General features: G+C 39.7%; 1 protein-coding gene across 1 annotated transcript in view; it reads right to left on the bottom strand.

Moving 5' to 3' along the window:
* The window catches only part of STAG1 (stromal antigen 1), a 137,411-nt gene that overhangs the window by 45,184 nt on the left and 73,796 nt on the right, over window positions 1-18,431 (bottom strand). The window contains exons 11-18 of the mRNA XM_054386236.1: window positions 14,987-15,066; window positions 13,562-13,669; window positions 11,121-11,235; window positions 8,937-9,054; window positions 7,721-7,824; window positions 4,760-4,852; window positions 4,528-4,617; window positions 4,134-4,337 (exon numbers count right to left, since the gene is read on the bottom strand). Of these exons, the coding sequence (XP_054242211.1) occupies window positions 4,134-4,337; window positions 4,528-4,617; window positions 4,760-4,852; window positions 7,721-7,824; window positions 8,937-9,054; window positions 11,121-11,235; window positions 13,562-13,669; window positions 14,987-15,066 (912 nt within the window). The remainder of the gene's footprint in view (window positions 1-4,133; window positions 4,338-4,527; window positions 4,618-4,759; window positions 4,853-7,720; window positions 7,825-8,936; window positions 9,055-11,120; window positions 11,236-13,561; window positions 13,670-14,986; window positions 15,067-18,431) is intronic.

Below are 18,431 nucleotides of genomic sequence, written 5' to 3' on the forward strand. Positions count from 1 at the left end.
GAGGATAGTCTTGCACGTACTTCTTTGGTTTCAGCCATTGAAACTTTGTCTGGAGAAATAAAGAATTGCATGAAAGAGCTGAAGGAGGAACTTAAAACCTCCATATCCAACTTGATGAAGGGGGATGATTCTAATTCCTCTTCCTCCAGATGGATACAAGTTTCAGCTGTTAGGAACAGACGTGCTCCAAGAAGGCCATTCCAGAATAGGTCAAACCAAAACAGACAGCAGAGGCAATCACGTGGCAGTATCTGGATAACTCTGCGTGATCAGTTTGGTGAGAACATGAACAGATGGGATGGTCAACCAACTTCTGATCTTTTCAAGAGGTTACGGGAGCTGCAGAGGGGCAGATCCCGAGGTAGCAATACCAGGAGGGTAGCTGTCGCTTCCTCAGTTTCCCAGAACAACTCTGATAGCTCCAACAGTGATCCTAATTCTGGTGCTGGACATTGTGCCGGCTGTACATGTGGAGGTAATCCCCACCATTAGGGGTGCCCTGCCTTCCGCCAGGGGGAGGTAAGGGATAATGGAGATAACAGAACCTATTGGGATGTGTACATCCAGTGGCCTGGCACTTCAAAATTTCAGAAGTACAGGGCATTGGTTGACACAGGAGCTCAGTGCACCATAATACCATCAAATTATCAAGGGGGAGAATCTATAACTATTCAGGGAGTCACTGGTGGATCTCAAGAGTTGTTTAAGATAGAGGTTGATATAAGCTTAACTGGGAAGCAGTGGAAGAAACATACTATTGTAACAGGTCCTAATGCACCTTGTATTTTGGGAATTGACTTTCTGAGAGAAGGGCGTTTTAAAGACCCTAAGGGTTACAAATGGGCTTTTGGAATAGCAACTGTAGAAATTGATGGAGGGAAATTGAAGTTGTCCATTAGACCTGAGCTTTCAAGATGAATCTGCAGTTGTGGGACAACATGAGATAGAGGATGTAAAGCTGCCGGTTGCTTCTCAAACTGTGCATCACAGACAATACAGAACCAACCGTGACTCTTTGGTGCCCATTCAAAACTTGATTCGTCAGTTGGAGAGTCAGAAGGTCATCAGCAAAACTCATTCACCTTTCAACAGTCCAATCTGGCCTGTGCGAAAGCAGAATGGAGAGTGGCGTCTGACAGTTGATTTCCGTGCCTTGAATGAAGTAACTCCACCCACGAGTGCAGCTGTGCCAGACATGATGGAACTCCAATATGAGCTGGAATCCAAGCAGGCCAAATGGTATGCTACCATAGACATTGCTAATGCTTTCTTCTCTATTCCCATAGCAGAGGAATGCAGGCCTCAGTTTGCTTTCACCTGGAGAGGCATTCAGTACACATTCAATCGTTTGCCCCAGGGGTGGATTCACAGTTCAACCATCTGCCATGCAGTGATCCATGATGCTTTGGAGAAAGGTGGAGCTCCAGAACACATTCAGTTCATCGATGACATCATCGTCTGGGGTGAGACTGCTGAAGAAGTCTTCGAGAAAGGTAACAAAATCATTGACATTCTCTTGCAAGCTGGTTTCGCTATCAAGCGAGACAAGATGAAAGGACCTGCCAGGGAAATCCAGTTTCTGGGAGTGCGGTGGCAAGATGGTCGCCATCACATCCCAATGGATATGATAAACAGAGTCTCCACCATGGCAAATCCCATCAACAAGAAAGAAACTCTGCGTTTCTTAGGCATAGTGGGATTTTGGAGACTGCACATTCCTGGATACAGTCAGATTGTGAAACCTCTCTATGATGTGACTCGAAAGAGAAACAGTTTCCAATGGGGTCCTGAGCAACAAGCAGCCTTTGACCAGATCAAGCGAGAGGTAGTCCAAGCGATGGGTCTGGGACCTGTCCGAACTGGTCCAGACATTAAGAACATTCTGTACACGGCCGCGAGTGACAATGGTCCAACCTGGTGCTTATGGCAAAGAGCTCCAGGGGAGACACGAGGACGTCCTCTTGGTTTCTGGGGTCGTGGCTACAGAGGCTCAGAGGCAAACTACACTCCAACAGAGAAAGAGATTTTAGCTGCTTATGAAGGAGTGAAAGCTGCTTCTGAAGTGATCGGAACTGAGTCACAACTTCTTCTAGCTCCTAGATTGCCAGTTCTGAATTGGATGTTCAAAGGCAAAGGTTCTTCACCACATCATGCAACAGATGCTACCTGGTCTAAGTGGATGGCTCTAATAACACAGAGAGCTCGAATGGGAAATCTCAAAAGGCCTGGTTTGGTGGAGGTGATCACAAACTGGCCAGAAGGCACAAGCTGTGCTAAGCCTCCAGAGGAGAGAGTAGCTCGTGCTGAGGAAGCTCCTCCTTACAGTGATCTGTCTGATGATGACAAGAGATATGCTTTGTTCACAGACGGTTCCTGTCGTCTGGTTGGGAACAAGCGGAGATGGAAATCTGCAGTGTGGAGTCCAACGCGCAGAGTTGCAGAAGCGAGAGATGGAGAAGGAGAATCCAGTCAATTTGCAGAGGTAAAAGCTGTCCAGCTAGCTCTTAACGTAGCTGAACGTGAGAGATGGCCAAAGCTTTATCTCTACACCGACTCGTGGATGGTAGCCAATGCCTTGTGGGGTTGGCTGAAAGACTGGAAGAAGAATGGCTGGCAGAGGAAAGGAAAGCCAATCTGGGCTGCAGATCTGTGGCAAGACATTGCTGCTCGCATTGAGAGAATCCCAGTGAAAGTGAGACACATCGATGCTCACATTCCTAAGAGCAAAGCTACTGAAGAACAACAACACAACCATCAGGCAGATCTAGCTGCAAGAGTTTCCCAGGTGGACACAAACTCTGATCCTGATCCTGATCTTGACTGGAAACACCGAGGTGAGCTGTTCTTAGCTCGGTGGGCCCATGACTCGTCAGGACATCAAGGCAGAGATGCAACCTACCGATGGGCTCGTGACAGATCCATTGACATTTCCATGGATGCTATCACTCAAGTCATCCATGACTGTGACATTTGTGCTGCTATTAAGCAGGCAAAGCGGATCAAACCCTTGTGGTACGGTGACCGATGGTCCAAGTACAAGTATGGTGAAGCCTGGCAGATTGACTACACCTTGCCACACACAAATAGGCAGTGGTGTAGCACAAATTCTGGATTATTTTTTCAGGTTCAGCTCAGAAGTTTCTGAGAAGGTACACATAAAATAGGAGACAGGTAGACAGCAAGGTAAATGTGTTCTATCAGAGACTGTACAGCAGGGCACTAACTGCTGTGGGTTATGCCTTTTTTGCTCATGTACATTCCAACAGCCATAGAAAAATTATTTAATCTGCAATGTGACAAAGCATATATACAGTATGCCTGTGTGCGCTATATTACTTAAAGACAGAAAAACCCTCATTTTCTCTAACATGCAATTCTAAAACAGAGACTGTTAACTTGCTTCTAGTGTACGTCAAAACCTAAATGTATCTGCTGCAGTGCAGTGCATGATCAGAAGTGAAGAAAAAGGTCTATGTAGCCCCTAAGTTATGTTTAAAAAGCATGAGAATTACAACACATTAAGTAGTGCTACACAAAGTTAAATTGATGTAAAGCAAGAAAAAACTACTATGATTTCTGTTCTTATTTAACGTATTCCGTCTTAAGTATTTTGAAGCATAAATTCTTACAAGTAAATCCCAGGTACCTCCTGGTTTCAGACCTGTATCTTTATTTCATTCTTTCCAGAACTCCTTCAATATGCCATTATAAATATTTTACTAAATCCTCTCTTCCATTCACGACATAATCCAGTCTTGATTCTGCTGCCTGAATATCCATTTGTGACTACTGGAAATCACCAGAAGCATTAATATAAATGCATCTTTCTTTTCATTTTTCATCAGCTCTCACGCATTCATCTATTTAATTTTTCATGTGGACTGTTTAAATACTATACTAAACTTTCAGAAGCAGGATTGCCATGTCATCTTTTACAGCATCAGTGCTTTGCAGGTCTACTGGCTAGTCCAAGGGATATTCTATGCAGAGAAATAGCTCCAAATCATTAGAAATAGTTGCTGCTCCATGACATCTTCAGATGGATAATTACATGACTTTGTAAGAACGCTTTTCTGGAGATTATCATGGTGTATTTTAGGTAGTCTAACTAAACTCATTTTAAGAAAACAAACCTCCTGTAGCAGATCCTCTACAGAATGGTTGAATCGATCCACAAATTCATCGATAAGTTGGCTGTGGGCTATGTCAACTCTGTTCTGGATTGTATATTCTTCACTGCAGAGTATGCTGTAGGTTTTGCTGCATGCTTCGAGAACATCTGATTCCACATGCTTTTCCACAACAAACTTAATCTGTTTCAGTAAGGCATCCAGATGCTGCAGATCAGAAAAGAAGTTCAGTTTTCACCTTAACAACCTGAACAATCAAGCTCAAAGAAAAAGTCACTCAAAGAATACACCAAATAAAGGTTAGATAACTAATAAGCCAAGTGAGGGTACAGTACCATGGTACTGCACAGCAGTCAGATCTTGCAACGAATCAGCCTTCTTGCCCAGGGTACTATACCTTTTCCATTCTGCCCGTGCTATAGATTTCCAGATCAAAATACTGAGGGATCTGCAGGAGATTTGCAACCTTCTCAGCATCAGCAGAATACTAGAACATCATTGAAAGAAACAAACAAACAGAAAAAAACAAAACACAAAACAGTCAAGTATAAAACAAACTCCTACAGTACAGAGTGAAAACCATAAACAGTTGTAAATACCAGTGAGATTTATTGTGCTGAAAAATGTACCTTTGATAGTAACATAGGAAGTGCAATAATGAAATGCTCCGTCAACTTATTTCTGTCATCTATCTGTGTTTTTCTTTCTTTTGCTGTCAAGACCTGCAAATGATCAAAAATAACTCATGTAAATACAATTTTTGCATAATGGATTCATTAATTTTTCCAAATTTGGAATTACAAACAAAAATCCATGCAAGCGTATTTTTAATAAATCAGAAGAGAAGGGAATAAAAAAGCTCAAACACATTGGACTGAGGCATGATTAAACAGGGGGACCACGTGTCCTAAGAAGCCATGATTGAAAAGGAAAACACCGGATCATCCAGCATGACATTGTCTCAACACAGCAACTATTTTTTAGGATTGAAATTCAAATATAACCCAAAGTCAGGAGAAGTTTTGCTATTGCTTCCAAGTGAAGTATGCTCTGGGTTTCACACATTAACAAAGTGTTAATGTAAGACCTCACAGAAAACCAAAGTATAATTAAGAATACCAAAATCAAGCCACAGTGTAACAGTGATTTTCATTAGCAGATTCATGGCCTCATCTCTAAACTGGAATGTAATTCTCTGTGAGAACACACATCTAAGTTCACAGAACTGGTTTATGAATTTCAGTGACAGACTGAAGCTACTAATGCTGTCATAGCAAAACTACCTTGAAACAGTGCAGAGAGACAATAATCAGAACAGCATGCTTCATAAAAAAAACAACTTCTTGGCTTCAGAAAAGGAGAGAATACTTTTGAAACCAAATAATGACAATAAAATACTCAAGTTAGCTAACGATTTATGTATAGGAAAGCTACCAGACTCCACAGTAAGGGTTACAAGCTAAAGCCAGAGAAGAAACTATTTCACAAGAAGGTGAGTGCATAATCAGAAATCTGCTCCCATTACAACTTAAAGAATAAGCCAGCAAGATCAGGAGAACACAACAAACCTCTACTGACAAGTCAGAGATCCCTGCAGTTACCATCCCACAACTCATGACTGAAAAGAAGCAAAAGCTCAGTGTCATACCTACATCACTCTGAGTGAGGAGGAACAAAGAAGCGAAACATGTGCTTGGATTACAGGTAGCCTATCATGTCAGCAGATAATCCAAAACAACCACAGGAGTGAGTGGGAATAGATTTGTAAACTGGGGAAGAAACCACTTGCGCAATCCATGAGAGACAGCTGAATACACACAGGAGCAACCCCAATTCCTGTACCACCAGTGGCAGCAAAAGCTGCTAGCTCATCATAGGGCAGCACAAATGCAGCAAGCAAGTCAGGCTCCCACCCCCTAACGACCCAGTCACTGTGTGGTGACCAAATATTGTTACTCTGCGCTATGAATTCATCCAGGTCCCTAGAATGACCTCAAGACTCTTCTGATCAGCCTTCAGAAAGTGAAATGTATTTTACTGAAGTGTTTTCTCTTGCTTTGAAGATAGACAGATATCGAAAATCTATGACTTTGCAATCTGCTGAACTGAAATGAGCCCAATTGCAGATCTTCTGAGACAGAAAAAAACCCCAGAAAGCTATCGTGACATTTTCTAAACAGAAAATACAAATATGAAATTTTTGTTAAATTTAAAGGTTGCTTTGTTTGCTAGAAGGGTTTGCAGCTAGAGGCAAAACACAGTTAAGCTGTGCTTACAATACAGTTTTGATAACACAGGATAATACATGCTTGTGCAAATTTCAGTAACGGCTCTCAAAGACTGCCCTCTTACCTCTGAAACATTCTAACACAGTAAAAATTTCTTAGAGTATGATTTATAAATTAAGGTACATCAAGCATGTTTCATTTGATAGTTTCTTGGAGCTTTTCCTGGGATGCTTTTTCTGGACATGAGGCTAATCTGCTTTTGCACAGAAAAGTTAAGAAGCTAAGTAAGTGGATTTAGTTTAGCAATAAAGAGTGCTAAGTCTACCTTTTATTTCACCTTCATTAAGTTTGTGGCTTTTTAAAATAAACTAGTTATGACTATTCAGAACAGAACTTAACAGGAGTACCAAATGTTCATGTGGATTTATTTAATTTTAGTCTAAGCTAAATAAGAGGGGGAATATCAAAAATAAGGGAAATGAGTTTGGGATGCTGAAGACTCTTCTGGAACATGGATGCTGTATTTATGGGGAATACAGCTGAAAGCCTCTTGATCACCCTGACCTTGTGACATACTGGAATGTTTAAAACTGCATGCCCAGCTTTAGGAATGGACTTCCACTGATCCCAAAGCAATCACTATAATAAAGAGGCAACTAGATTGCAATATGGCCAGAACGTCAAATTGTTAAACTTCCATGGCACTCAGTGGAAGAGGTCAAAGAAGATGGATACATAAAAACATGGATGCATTCAGGCTGGTCCCAGTCCCTCCAGATCGAAGTAGAGCCAGCTCAGGGGTCAGACCAGGCTGCTCAGGGCTTAGTCTAGTCAGGTCTGGAGAACTGCTAAGGATGGAAACAGCATAAACTCAGCTTCTGATCCAGTGATTAACTACTCCCATGATGAAGATACTGTTGGCTCTTTCTGGAAATTTCACCCCCATGTCAGCAGCACATTCCTTTTTATGGAAGGCAGCCAGATGCAATCTTATTTAGTTCCCAAGCTCTACACTTTCAATTCTAATCTAGGTTTAACATTAAGGGCTGTAGATGTGGGTACTTCACAAGTGTAAGTCAGAGATATGATAAAAAGAATATTAAAAAAAAAAAATGTTTTCATGCTGTATATTTACTTGACTTGGCAATGCAAAACCCCCAATCAAACAAGTAAACAAAATTCCCCAAAATGTCCAGAAATAGAATTTCTACTGTTTTTCCTACATAATGTTCATATGACACAGGAAACATGAATTCTAAAAATGTAATTTTGAAGTGTGAAAATATAGCATTAGTAAACAAATATTTTACGTTACTACAGTAACACACAGAGGTCTGAGCTACCTCCAGCAGCACCACTTACCCTCTTGCCAGTGCCTCTGCCTACTGGAGGATGTGCTTCAGCAGCTTGTCTGATTGTACAGACCATCAGCTCAATAAGAGCACTCTCCTGACGGTCAGACATTGCTACAGAGGGAAAACAAGAAGTAAAATCAGTTCTGATGGTTGTGCAAGGCATCTTGAAGAAGTCAAACCTGTGAGTGCAGCTGTATAGCAGAGGGAATAGACAACAACACAGCAAGCATCATTTTGTTCCATTTATAAACCCAAAGCTTTCTTACTTGCTCTTTGAATTAATTACCATTCACATTATCTCAAAATAAATATGGCAGAAATGAAGAGTCCAGAGAAATGTAGTCTGGATAAAGGATGGATTAAGGGGAATACAATGAAGATCCACAAAATAAAGAGCATCACAGAGGAGGGAAAACAACTGACAGTCCACTGTCACTTCCTTGTAAAATGATCTCAGTATCATGAAGTATTAGTTCTGTTCTGGTCACTTACAGAAAATCAAACCCCACGAGGCTACACAAAAACAAAGTGCCTATAATTTCCTAAGGAAATTACTATGAAAGCACCACGCTTGTAGCAGGTGGATACCCAAAGATCAGATTTTGAAACGTTGAGATGATGAGCACATCATAATAGGAATACATCGATTTTTCAACCACTACCCTCTATGAAGGCCCCTAAAGCATGAGAATCCTGAAGGATTCTAAAGGATCTTGAGTGACAGTCATTACAGTTAGGACTCCCTGGCTACCTTGTGCACACATCTCTTATTAGCTAAAGGAAATTTGAAAATAATTGACAAAACAATCTGCTTGCTTTATTCCCTCTTGGGAATTCATTAGCTTTTAACATTGTCTGGAAAAGCTCCACATTTAACTAACACCACCTGAAGTGCTTGTTTATTTACAACTGTATTAGCTATTCAATTTAGTGAAGTGTCCATGCATACGCTAGCTATTTAAACATTCGGATAAGAAGTGGTTCTAGCCTTTAATATTAGGGAACCACAGTACAGCAGACTTCACAAGATGAAAAACAGAGTCCAAAAATGCTGCTTCTGAAGCAAAGTGCATTAAAAATGTATTAGATGAAAATCTTCCTCAAATACACTTTCTAAACAAGCCACAATGTAAAGATCTCTATCAACCACAGTGAAACATCTTTTGAAGGAGTAATTTAAAATACCGTGCAATATTAATGAAGTAGAGAAGTTAAACAAATACCTTCTTCTCCTTGGACTGGTTCCTCCAAGAGCAATTCTGTCATACATTCCCAGTCTTTCAACAATTCTTGAGAGCTCTCCCACAAACTGTCTACCAAATAGGCTGCATGTTCATGCAACTAGAAAATCCAAGGCAACCATCAGTACAGTGTTCTGGTACAAGCAGCATTTTTTCAACTATCACAATCATTTGGCCACGAAGAGTGTCCTGGGCATGTATTATTAGGTTAGTTGGAAAGAAAAGTCAGTTTGAAACTAACTCTTAAAAATTCAGCAGTCTTCTTCCAAATGAACGATACAAGTTACATGACAAAGGGGTTGTGTTTTAATAGAAGAAGGAATAAAACCAATACGAGCTTGTTTTCCATAAAAGCAGCTTGTTTGTGAAAAGTCTTTCTCAGTACTTTGACCTAGGAGCTGCAAACTTGCCTTTCCTCCCTTTTTACTGCATTATGAAAAGCAGAGGTGGTGAGACATCAGACTAAAGAGAGACTTGTGCTCATTTTTGAACAGGCAATTATTTTTCATACATGCTGCTGTGTGCTCAGAAAACAACAAGAGAAATCCTGCTGATTTTAGGAGGTATTGAATGAGCACTAATTTTAACTGCAAAACATGTTTTAATGTGAATTAACACAGTCATTGTAAAGTGAGAAAAATAATCCAGAAGCTTCTACTGTTTTGTAAACTGATCTTTCGCTGCTATCAAAAAATAACAAGCCCAATATGCAGTTCTGATTTGCCTGCTAGACGTGGGACTTGTTCCTTAACTGCAAAGTATCTAAGAATGCAGAGAAGGAGATGCGAGTACATTCACCTATTCCCGTTTCTGATAGCTTTGGGCAAAATGTTCTGTGTCCCAGAGCCTACTGATGCTTATCACAGCTTTAACTGTTACCTCTTCTTATGTACCTCTTAGATTGCAGTGCTTACGTCTTCTAGTCCTATACAGATGGAAACACCCAATTCTCTAATTATTAAAACTTCGCTTCTAACACCTGTCTCAAAAAAAGCCATAGCAAGAACTGTCCAACCACAGACACTCAGATTTAAGGTATTTTTACTGAAAGATAAACTGATCTATTACAGTCTAAGTTTTTATGAAGCTGGAACTAGAAATACATTCAGAGAGCAGATCTAAGACTCACACAAGTAGTGATATTGCAACCAGACATGTATGTTTATCAGGTGTTTCTAAAGACTGTTAACAGTAACACTGTACCTGAATGCTGTTCTGCCCTCTCAGCATCTGATTGTGTTTTTTCTCATTCTCACAGCCAAGCCTCTTGTTCAAGGCTGCGTAACACTTAAAATACCTGACTGCAGTACCCTTCCTTTTGCTTTTTTACACAAATATACTACCCTCCCTTTGTAGAGAAATGTTTGTCATTAAACTTTCTCAGCCTTCCTTTTCCACCTGTTTATTACCAAATCAAATGTATAATTTTTAAACCTGTGCCTCTCTATCTTCAGAGCATCCTCTACCTGGTAGTTTATCTTCTCAAGTTTTCCTCCTCACCACTGAATTCCTTACTTGAATTAATATAATAATGTCTACCATAAAACTTCCCCTCTATGCTGTCTCTACAGACTATGGGCACAATCCCTGCCTGAAGGTGTTCACCAAACAATGTCATCGTACACATGTTTACATTCTCCATTCTCCAATGTCTTCAAGATGCAGCTGCACAGAGTCCTGAAGAACTTTATCTAGCCTCACAGCCAACTCTGCTTTGAGCTAAGAACACTCAGGTCCATTCCACTCTGAATAATTCTATGATTCTTTCATAATTTGAGATGTTAAGTAATTTTTGTTCCTTTCTGGTTCAAATTACTTTACTCCATAAAGAGTAACTCCAGAGGTCAAGTCCTAATATGGTTATCTTAAAAAAAGGAACCAGTTACATTTCTATGTAGCAATGAATCCTGGTAGCCACCATACTAGCAGCAATGCTGTACTGGGTACAGTGAGGGGGCACGCAAGAGCAAAATAAACCACAAAGAATACTTTGAATTGAATTTTCTTGATGAGCAAGGAAATAGGGAGCAGGGTAAAGGACATACGGTATTTCTGAAATGATGAAAAAAAAGGAAAAGAAAGAAAACATGTTACTGTAGATTGATAAAACACTACTTAAGTTCTGTTTTTTATTAAACATGTAAAGGTTTAAAATTATTTTTTTACCTCACTTTCAAGAAAGAAAAGAACCAACATTCTAATAAGGTTTCCATTTGGACTATTTCGCCCCCTCCTCTTTGCTAGAGCCTCTTCAGCTTGAGGATCATGTCTGCTGAACAGTCTAAAAACAAGCAAAAAGAGCTATGATGTTTATCAAAACAAATCTCATTCCTGCAATCATATGATGAGCATTCATTCCTATTACTGTAGATTTGTTGATAAAAGACACTGAAAATATCTCAAGCTATTTCTTTCAGGTGAAGGACAGCATGACTTCTGCCTGTCTGAAGAGATGAATTCTTTCGAGTCTTCAAGTTCACAGAGCTGGAAGAATTTCACCCAGGAAAAAGCTCTCCAAAATACATTCATATTTAAGGGTTTTGCGCAGCTTTACATATTTTCATAATTTGTATAGTTTTGCATTTTTAACTTATTAAGTCTTAGTAGCACTTATTCCATTTGTGTCTTAAGAACTAAGATTGTACCTTCACTGTGCTCACACTGACTAGGATATGGTATAAACAAACTTGACACCCTATTAACCAACCAACCTCAAGTACCAGTAGCAGCATAAAGGCTAAACTAAGCTACCACTCTATTATTTGATTGTTTTCCAGGTAAATTATACATTCTGCACTGAGTTCCTTGATGCATGGCTAATTCCAAACTACTCTCAGCACTCCAATTTGTTGGCTTAAAGAGAATCTCAGCTGTGCCAACTTTACAGTTTACAGCAATGACTAGTTTACATTCAGAAGTTTGAAAACTGTTTCTTGCTTCTACAGTGAAGAAAATTAGAAGCATGAAACAGCTATTCTGACAGCTATTCATTGCTGTCATTCACTGAAAAGAATGAGTTACACAAAAATGCGTTTTAGTTAGGCATTGCCTCTTCCTTTCTGCTTATCTTAATAAAGGAAGAAACACTTGTGCAGGTGCTAAAATATCTTAAAAGATGCACCTCAGGGCTGAGTCAGCGATTCTCTAGTGTTTGCTTTCTTTGACTAACTACAGAGAGAAAGTCTAATGACTAGATACATGTAGAAAGTGGTATTTAAATGTAAAAAAATCAAGTGAGAGAAATCCCACCTCAAATGCGTCAAGCCGATACTAACTTATTTAAACGGTGCACTAGCTCTTGTGCATTGGCAGAAGGCAAGAGAAAAGTGTCAGGAAAGGGATAATCTTCTTTCAATGTTTACCTTGAGAGACCTTTGTAGAACACGGCATAGTGCAACAGTGTAAGGAAAAGTTAGGATAGTTTTGACTTCATGCTAGGAGTACAAAGGTGTAGATATGTCTTTATTCACCTTGGAGGCCTTTTTCAACATTATTTTGTCACATGTTGATTAACAAAGGAATTTCAGTATCCAACCCTTTCCTGTAACTCATAAAATGTCATGGAGGAAAGTCAATGCAACTGAATTTTGGAAATGTATTCCTTGAAAGAGGTTATATCTGGTCACAAAGCTGGAATTCCAGAAATCCATCGATGAAAGCTTACAATTCCCATGTAGATTTATAAATCCCTAATAAACCATCTGTGTTCTAAAAAATTAGAACACAGGCACAGGAAAACTAAGGTTTTTATAGATTGTTTCTCTATCTTGGCATGAAAAAAATGGATAACTTGGATTCTGATATAAATACTCTATAAATGTATTAAAGAGTCTCAGAATGGTAGAGGTTGGAAAGGATCTCCAGAGATCATCTAGTCTAGGCAGGCTTGCCTAGAGGAGATTGCAAATTAAACAACTCTAATGTCACAACCCACGTGGGGAGAAAAGAAAATTACTCCTAAAAGAATTTTATCTGCAAAGAGTAAAATGCCAAGGTTGATGCGACTACTACGATGCGGCAACGTCCTGGTCAGAGTTACAGATGTGGTATGATTCACCTCCATGGAAAGGCTAGCTCATTTCTTTTCCCATGCTGGGTACATAAAGATGTAAACAGGGTGTAAACATATTTTTAAGGGAAATCAGTGAGTTTAGAAAACAAATTTCTTAATTATTACTATATAAAACCTCCTCAAGTTCACAATTTTGAAATAAACTGCTTTAAACCTCTGTAAAAACGATGACTGCCTATGAGATAGAACATCAGGTATGTACAGGCCCTACATAAGTTATCACAACAGTAATTCAGCAAAAGCTGCAGAATTTAAACCAACTTTAGAAGTTTATTCAGCCTCTTTGGACCTTGAAGACTTGGGAAAAGTCACATGAATTGTAGAGCAAGAAAAAAGTAAATTCATTTTCTTCAAGTCTTTAGATCTTGAATATGAAAAAGTGCATAAGTCTCTGAAATTTAAATTCCTGCTTTGCCAAACAGGGATATTTCATTCTTCTGAGTGAAATAACTTCACTACTCTTTGTCTTTTGATCTTAACCCTACTAGAAAGCATTCACAAATCTAGTCTTATTGCAGGACAACCAATAACTTACTTTTTGTGAAGGAATTCTCCAGCTGCTACTGCCACAGGCCGGTGTGCTGAATACACCAAGTGATAAACGTTCTCACAGTCTTCATTCGAAAGAGCTTCTTCGCTTCCACTGAAAGAATTAGAATCATTAGGGTTGGAAAAGACCTCAAAGATCATCAAGTCCAACTGTCAACCCTACACCACCATGCCTACTAAATCATATTCTGAACTGCTTCTGAAGATCACCTAGCCCAACTTATCTGCTAAAGCAGGATCACCCAGAGTCAAACACACAGGAAAACATCCAGGTGAAGATCATTTAGTCCAACCCCTCTGCTACAGCAGGATCACCCAGAGCCAATCACACAAGAACACATCCAGGTGGGTTTGGAATGCCCTTAGAAAAGGAGACTCCATAACCTCTCTGGGCAGCCTGTTCCAGTACTCTGCCACCCTCAAAGCAAAAGATTTTTTCTTTATGTTTACATGGAACTTCCTGTGTTCTAGTTTGTGTCCACTGCTCTTTATGTTTTTATTGGATGCCACTGAGAAGAGTTGGGCTCCATCCAACATTCAAAAATGTTCTTCAGACTGGAGATACTGGGTATAAAATAGGATGTAGAAATTCTATTCATGCTTGTAAAACAGATTTTCTTTAACATATGTTTTAACAAACACATAATCAAAGCCTAGCAGTGCTCCTCCAGCAGCACACTCATGAGGTTGCTGTGGACAAGCTGGTTCAAACAGTGTGTGTGATGATCCTCAGACTGGATCTTTGCCTTAGGGAAGGCACTGCATCTCAGTAAGAAGTTGTTGAGGGGCCTGGAAGTATCTCTTCAACTCCATGGCCACATGTTTAGAATTGTAAGCTACCACTACCACCTCCACACAATCTGACCACAGGTGTGTAGGCTGACAGGGAAAAGCTGGTAGATTATCCACCAGCTGACTCTTTTTGACTGTGTCCAGTAACCAAATCTACTACTGCCAGACATTTGTTTAGCTAATCACAGAATGATGGGGTTGGAGGGGACCTCTGAAAACCCAGAGGTCCAACCTAGTCTAACCACCCTGCTAAAGCAGGATCATACAGGAACACATCCAGATGCTAGAGTTGTTTTAGCAAATGTAACCTATGCATACTTGTTTTGGGGAGGACAATCATTTTGCCCTTGGCAGAAGGTAGAGATGCCCTTTGGCATTCTTCCACGCCAGCAGATGCACTGACAGTCTGGAGACATCAATACATTTTGGTACTTTGCCTACTGCATTCCCACAAGATGGAATACCTTATTTTAGATTCATAACCCTATTAGTATACATTCAGTTCAACTTCATACTATGTGTAAAGTAACAGACTCACTTCATTACACAGGAAATCAAGTCAGTTAAGTATTACTGGCTTAGGTAATTTTCAAAAGGAATATACTTGCAAAACACTCACTGAAGTATTAGTGTGACTAATCGAATGGCTTCGACAGCGACGTCATACTCCTTGTCAAGTGTCATTGATACAATGCGATCCTGAAAGGGAATTTTATTACAGTGACAAACCAGAAACAGCTAGCAGGTGAGGAATTCTATAGATGACAAAACAAATACCCTTAGGGAGAAAGATGTGGCAACTATACACAAGAATATCCTTTAGTATTCAATTATTTAATGCACATCTGAGGAAGATATCTGCCATACACACAATGGAACAACACTGCCACTGCACAGGAGTGAGCACAACTGCTTAACAGTTCCTAGCCTTGAGTGTTTGCCAGGAAAGAAGCAAGCAGGCTTTGAGGTTGAAGCACTGTTCTTGACTGGTCTTATTCAAGAGCTCTTTCCTGAAAAGGGATGTACCTGGGTTAGATGACAGCAGAAACATTGCCCCACTTCATCCCCCTGAAATAAGTAATTTTAGAGCAAGGAATGCTGCATATTTGGAAATACTGCAAAGAAAATCTCACCCAAATATGTGCACCTCCATATTGCCTATAAAATGTGCTCTTTATACCTGGCTACATCTTAAGAATTGATGAATTATGCTACAGATCTTCTAGAGAAAAGTCAGAAATTCCATAGTTTGGCTTTGCATTTTCCCACACTCTTTCTAGTGGAGACAAGCACATCACTTTCCAATCTCACTTAACGATTTTAGAACTAAGGACTTCATAGTTATGAAAAATCTCTTAAGAGTTTCTTATTCCTCAGTTTCAATTTGCTTACTGGCAACCCCAAATAGATGAGATTAGTCTATGATGTCCTCCCTTTCCAGGGAGAATTCCTATCCATCCATAAAAATGCAGTATGTCTCCATGTTCTTTGCTTGACTGATCAAGTTAATGCAAAAAACAAAGGACCACCAGAAAATAAAACTTGATTTCTCCAGCTTGACCTGCTTCAGGAAGGACTAGGTGCTATATGACATTTAGGGATATAAAAAAAACTGAAGACAGGGTTTGGAAAAGAAAGAAGGAAAGTGTTAGGAAACAACAGTGAAAGTCACCAAGGACAAATCAGGACAAAGTAAAGGCTGATGGTGGATATCAAGCAACTAATGCTTATTTCAGTGTTGAACAGTTCTGTAAATGATGCATTGTGGCTGTCTCTCAAGTGTTACCTCTCAACAAAACCAGGTCTGGAGAGGCACTTTGTGTCAATCGCCACTAAGCTCCCCAGAAACTTGATGCATTTAACTCTTCTATCTAGACAGTTTTAGGGACTGACAAGTCCGTGAAGAGGCTCAGTGAAATAACTTTCCAAACTGGAATTCTGTGCATGGAAAAGACAAAAAGATTGCTGTCAATTTTTCCTGACCAAGGAACAACAATAACAAGAGCAAGAACAGTCAGATACATTGATCTTAGAAGTTTCATTGGAATTTCATATAGTCCCTCAAAGTGTATTTTGAACTCCAGGACACTGCAGGAAGGGAACTAACTGAGCATGAAGAAGTAAGCACACAAATATAAAGCTCCTTCTGTATCTCTGCAAAAGCCTGCAAGCAAAAGGATCTTCTATCCACACAGCAAGAGGTACTCTCTGAAGTTGGAGTCCTTTTGGATTCTGAAATTAACTGACGTGACAATGTTTTCTTATCCAAAAGACTATTCTATCCTCTCATTTTTTCCCAGAAACATCAGGCTTAAATAAACACTGTAGATGCATCAGCATCTCTGTATGACAGCACCTGCCAGCCAGCCACCAAGATCCTTGAAGCTCACCTGAACACCTAATGCCTCTGGAAGGTGAAATGTACACGGCTTAGAAAGTTACAGACCCCAGCTGCTCCATCTGCTTTGACAGATTTTTTTTTCCTGCACCCCTGTACAGCAGTAGAATAGCACACAGACCTGTATTTGTAACTGGAAATACTAATTTTCACTGTATGTGAAGATCAGATTGCAGTTATTTATTAGGCTGCAAATAAGGCTGACTGTAGAGCAAATCCATCTCCTTCTGCCTCTCAGGCCATGGAGATAGCACTCTCCTGCAAAGGGAGGAGAAATGGGAATTAAATGGCTGCACCTAAATCTGCTGGATCTTGACTATGGCACTGACTGCAGAAGAGGCGATTCATATGTTTTCCATATGGCTTCAGTTAATGCTTATATCAGACAGAATTTCTTGATGGAAAGAGAAAGTCTCTTCTTCAATGGACAATTTTTTTTTTTGTATGGACAAAGTTTATTTTCTAGCATATCAGCTGCTCTTCAAAACACAAATGCTAGAAAGAGTGCATTTTTCCTTTAAAGAGATAATATTAACAGATTCTTGTCACAGCTATTTGGAAGGGGGTGAAATATTAATACTCCAGTAAGTCATTCTAGATCAAATTAATTTATATTTGAAACAGATGATCTCTTGAGAGATTTCTCTTGACAGCTTGAATGGACTGACCTAAGTATCAGCTGAACTGTGCAGGTCGATTAAAGCCTGATGAGGAAATACAAAAGACATGTAAGTAATGTAGCATTACTCCATCCTGATGCCACAGGCTGTATCCCTGTCAGTACTGCTGTGCAGTGCAGGCATTTGGGCAATGCCAGCTTTTTGTTCTTTGGAAAATGAAACTGATAAATCATGTAAAACATATCTGTTCTCTAGGCTCACAGAGACTTTGAACTCACCTATTCTCTAATTTATTTCATTATGACACAGGTTTCTGTAGTAAAACCAGCTTTAATGGGACAGAAGGAAGACAAGGATTCCTAGCACGGTTCCCTTTTGTCTGACTCTTTTGGACAGAAAATTCCTTGTGCCATTCTAAACCAAGAAGCACTGCATAGGCTAACCTAACTTCTAACAAAGATTTTTAAAATATCTACACAGCCAGGAGGAAGTACTTAGAAGTTTCATGCTCCTGTAGGGTTCTTTTCAAGTACATCACTGATTAATTCTTTCTCAAAGTGTCTCCAATCATGAAAAGTTTTGCTGGTGGATGGAACTGGTTCAGACTCAAAGCAGAATTTCCTCTTACAAATTACAGGAGTTTAAGAGGGAAGCACCCAGCACATTTCCTAGTTAAGAGAAGCAGATATAGAGACCACGACAATTTTAATGGCCTGTTTAAAATTAAATCAAAATTGTGAAAGCAGCAAATATAAACAAATTTGTAAGTCTAAACAGATGGACCAAGAAAAGCGGCAGAGTTGGAGGGTTCTTTTTCCTAGGAAGTTGACTAAGTATTCTGAAACAATAAGTAGGCCAGGCTTGTGGAGGCATTACAAAAGTAGTCTGAGGTCTGAGTTGCTTTGCCAGGTAGTTTTCTCTGAGAGGAAATGTCATCTTTACTGCAATAGTGCCAGAAAGGGACTTTATAAAAGTAGAAGAATACAGGCCTTTGAGTCACCTCACAAAATGACCTAATTTCAACTCCTGCTTTTAAGTCATGTATA

The sequence above is a fragment of the Indicator indicator genome, chromosome 13 (genome assembly GCF_027791375.1).
Source record: "Indicator indicator isolate 239-I01 chromosome 13, UM_Iind_1.1, whole genome shotgun sequence".
Lineage (NCBI taxonomy): Eukaryota > Metazoa > Chordata > Aves > Piciformes > Indicatoridae > Indicator > Indicator indicator.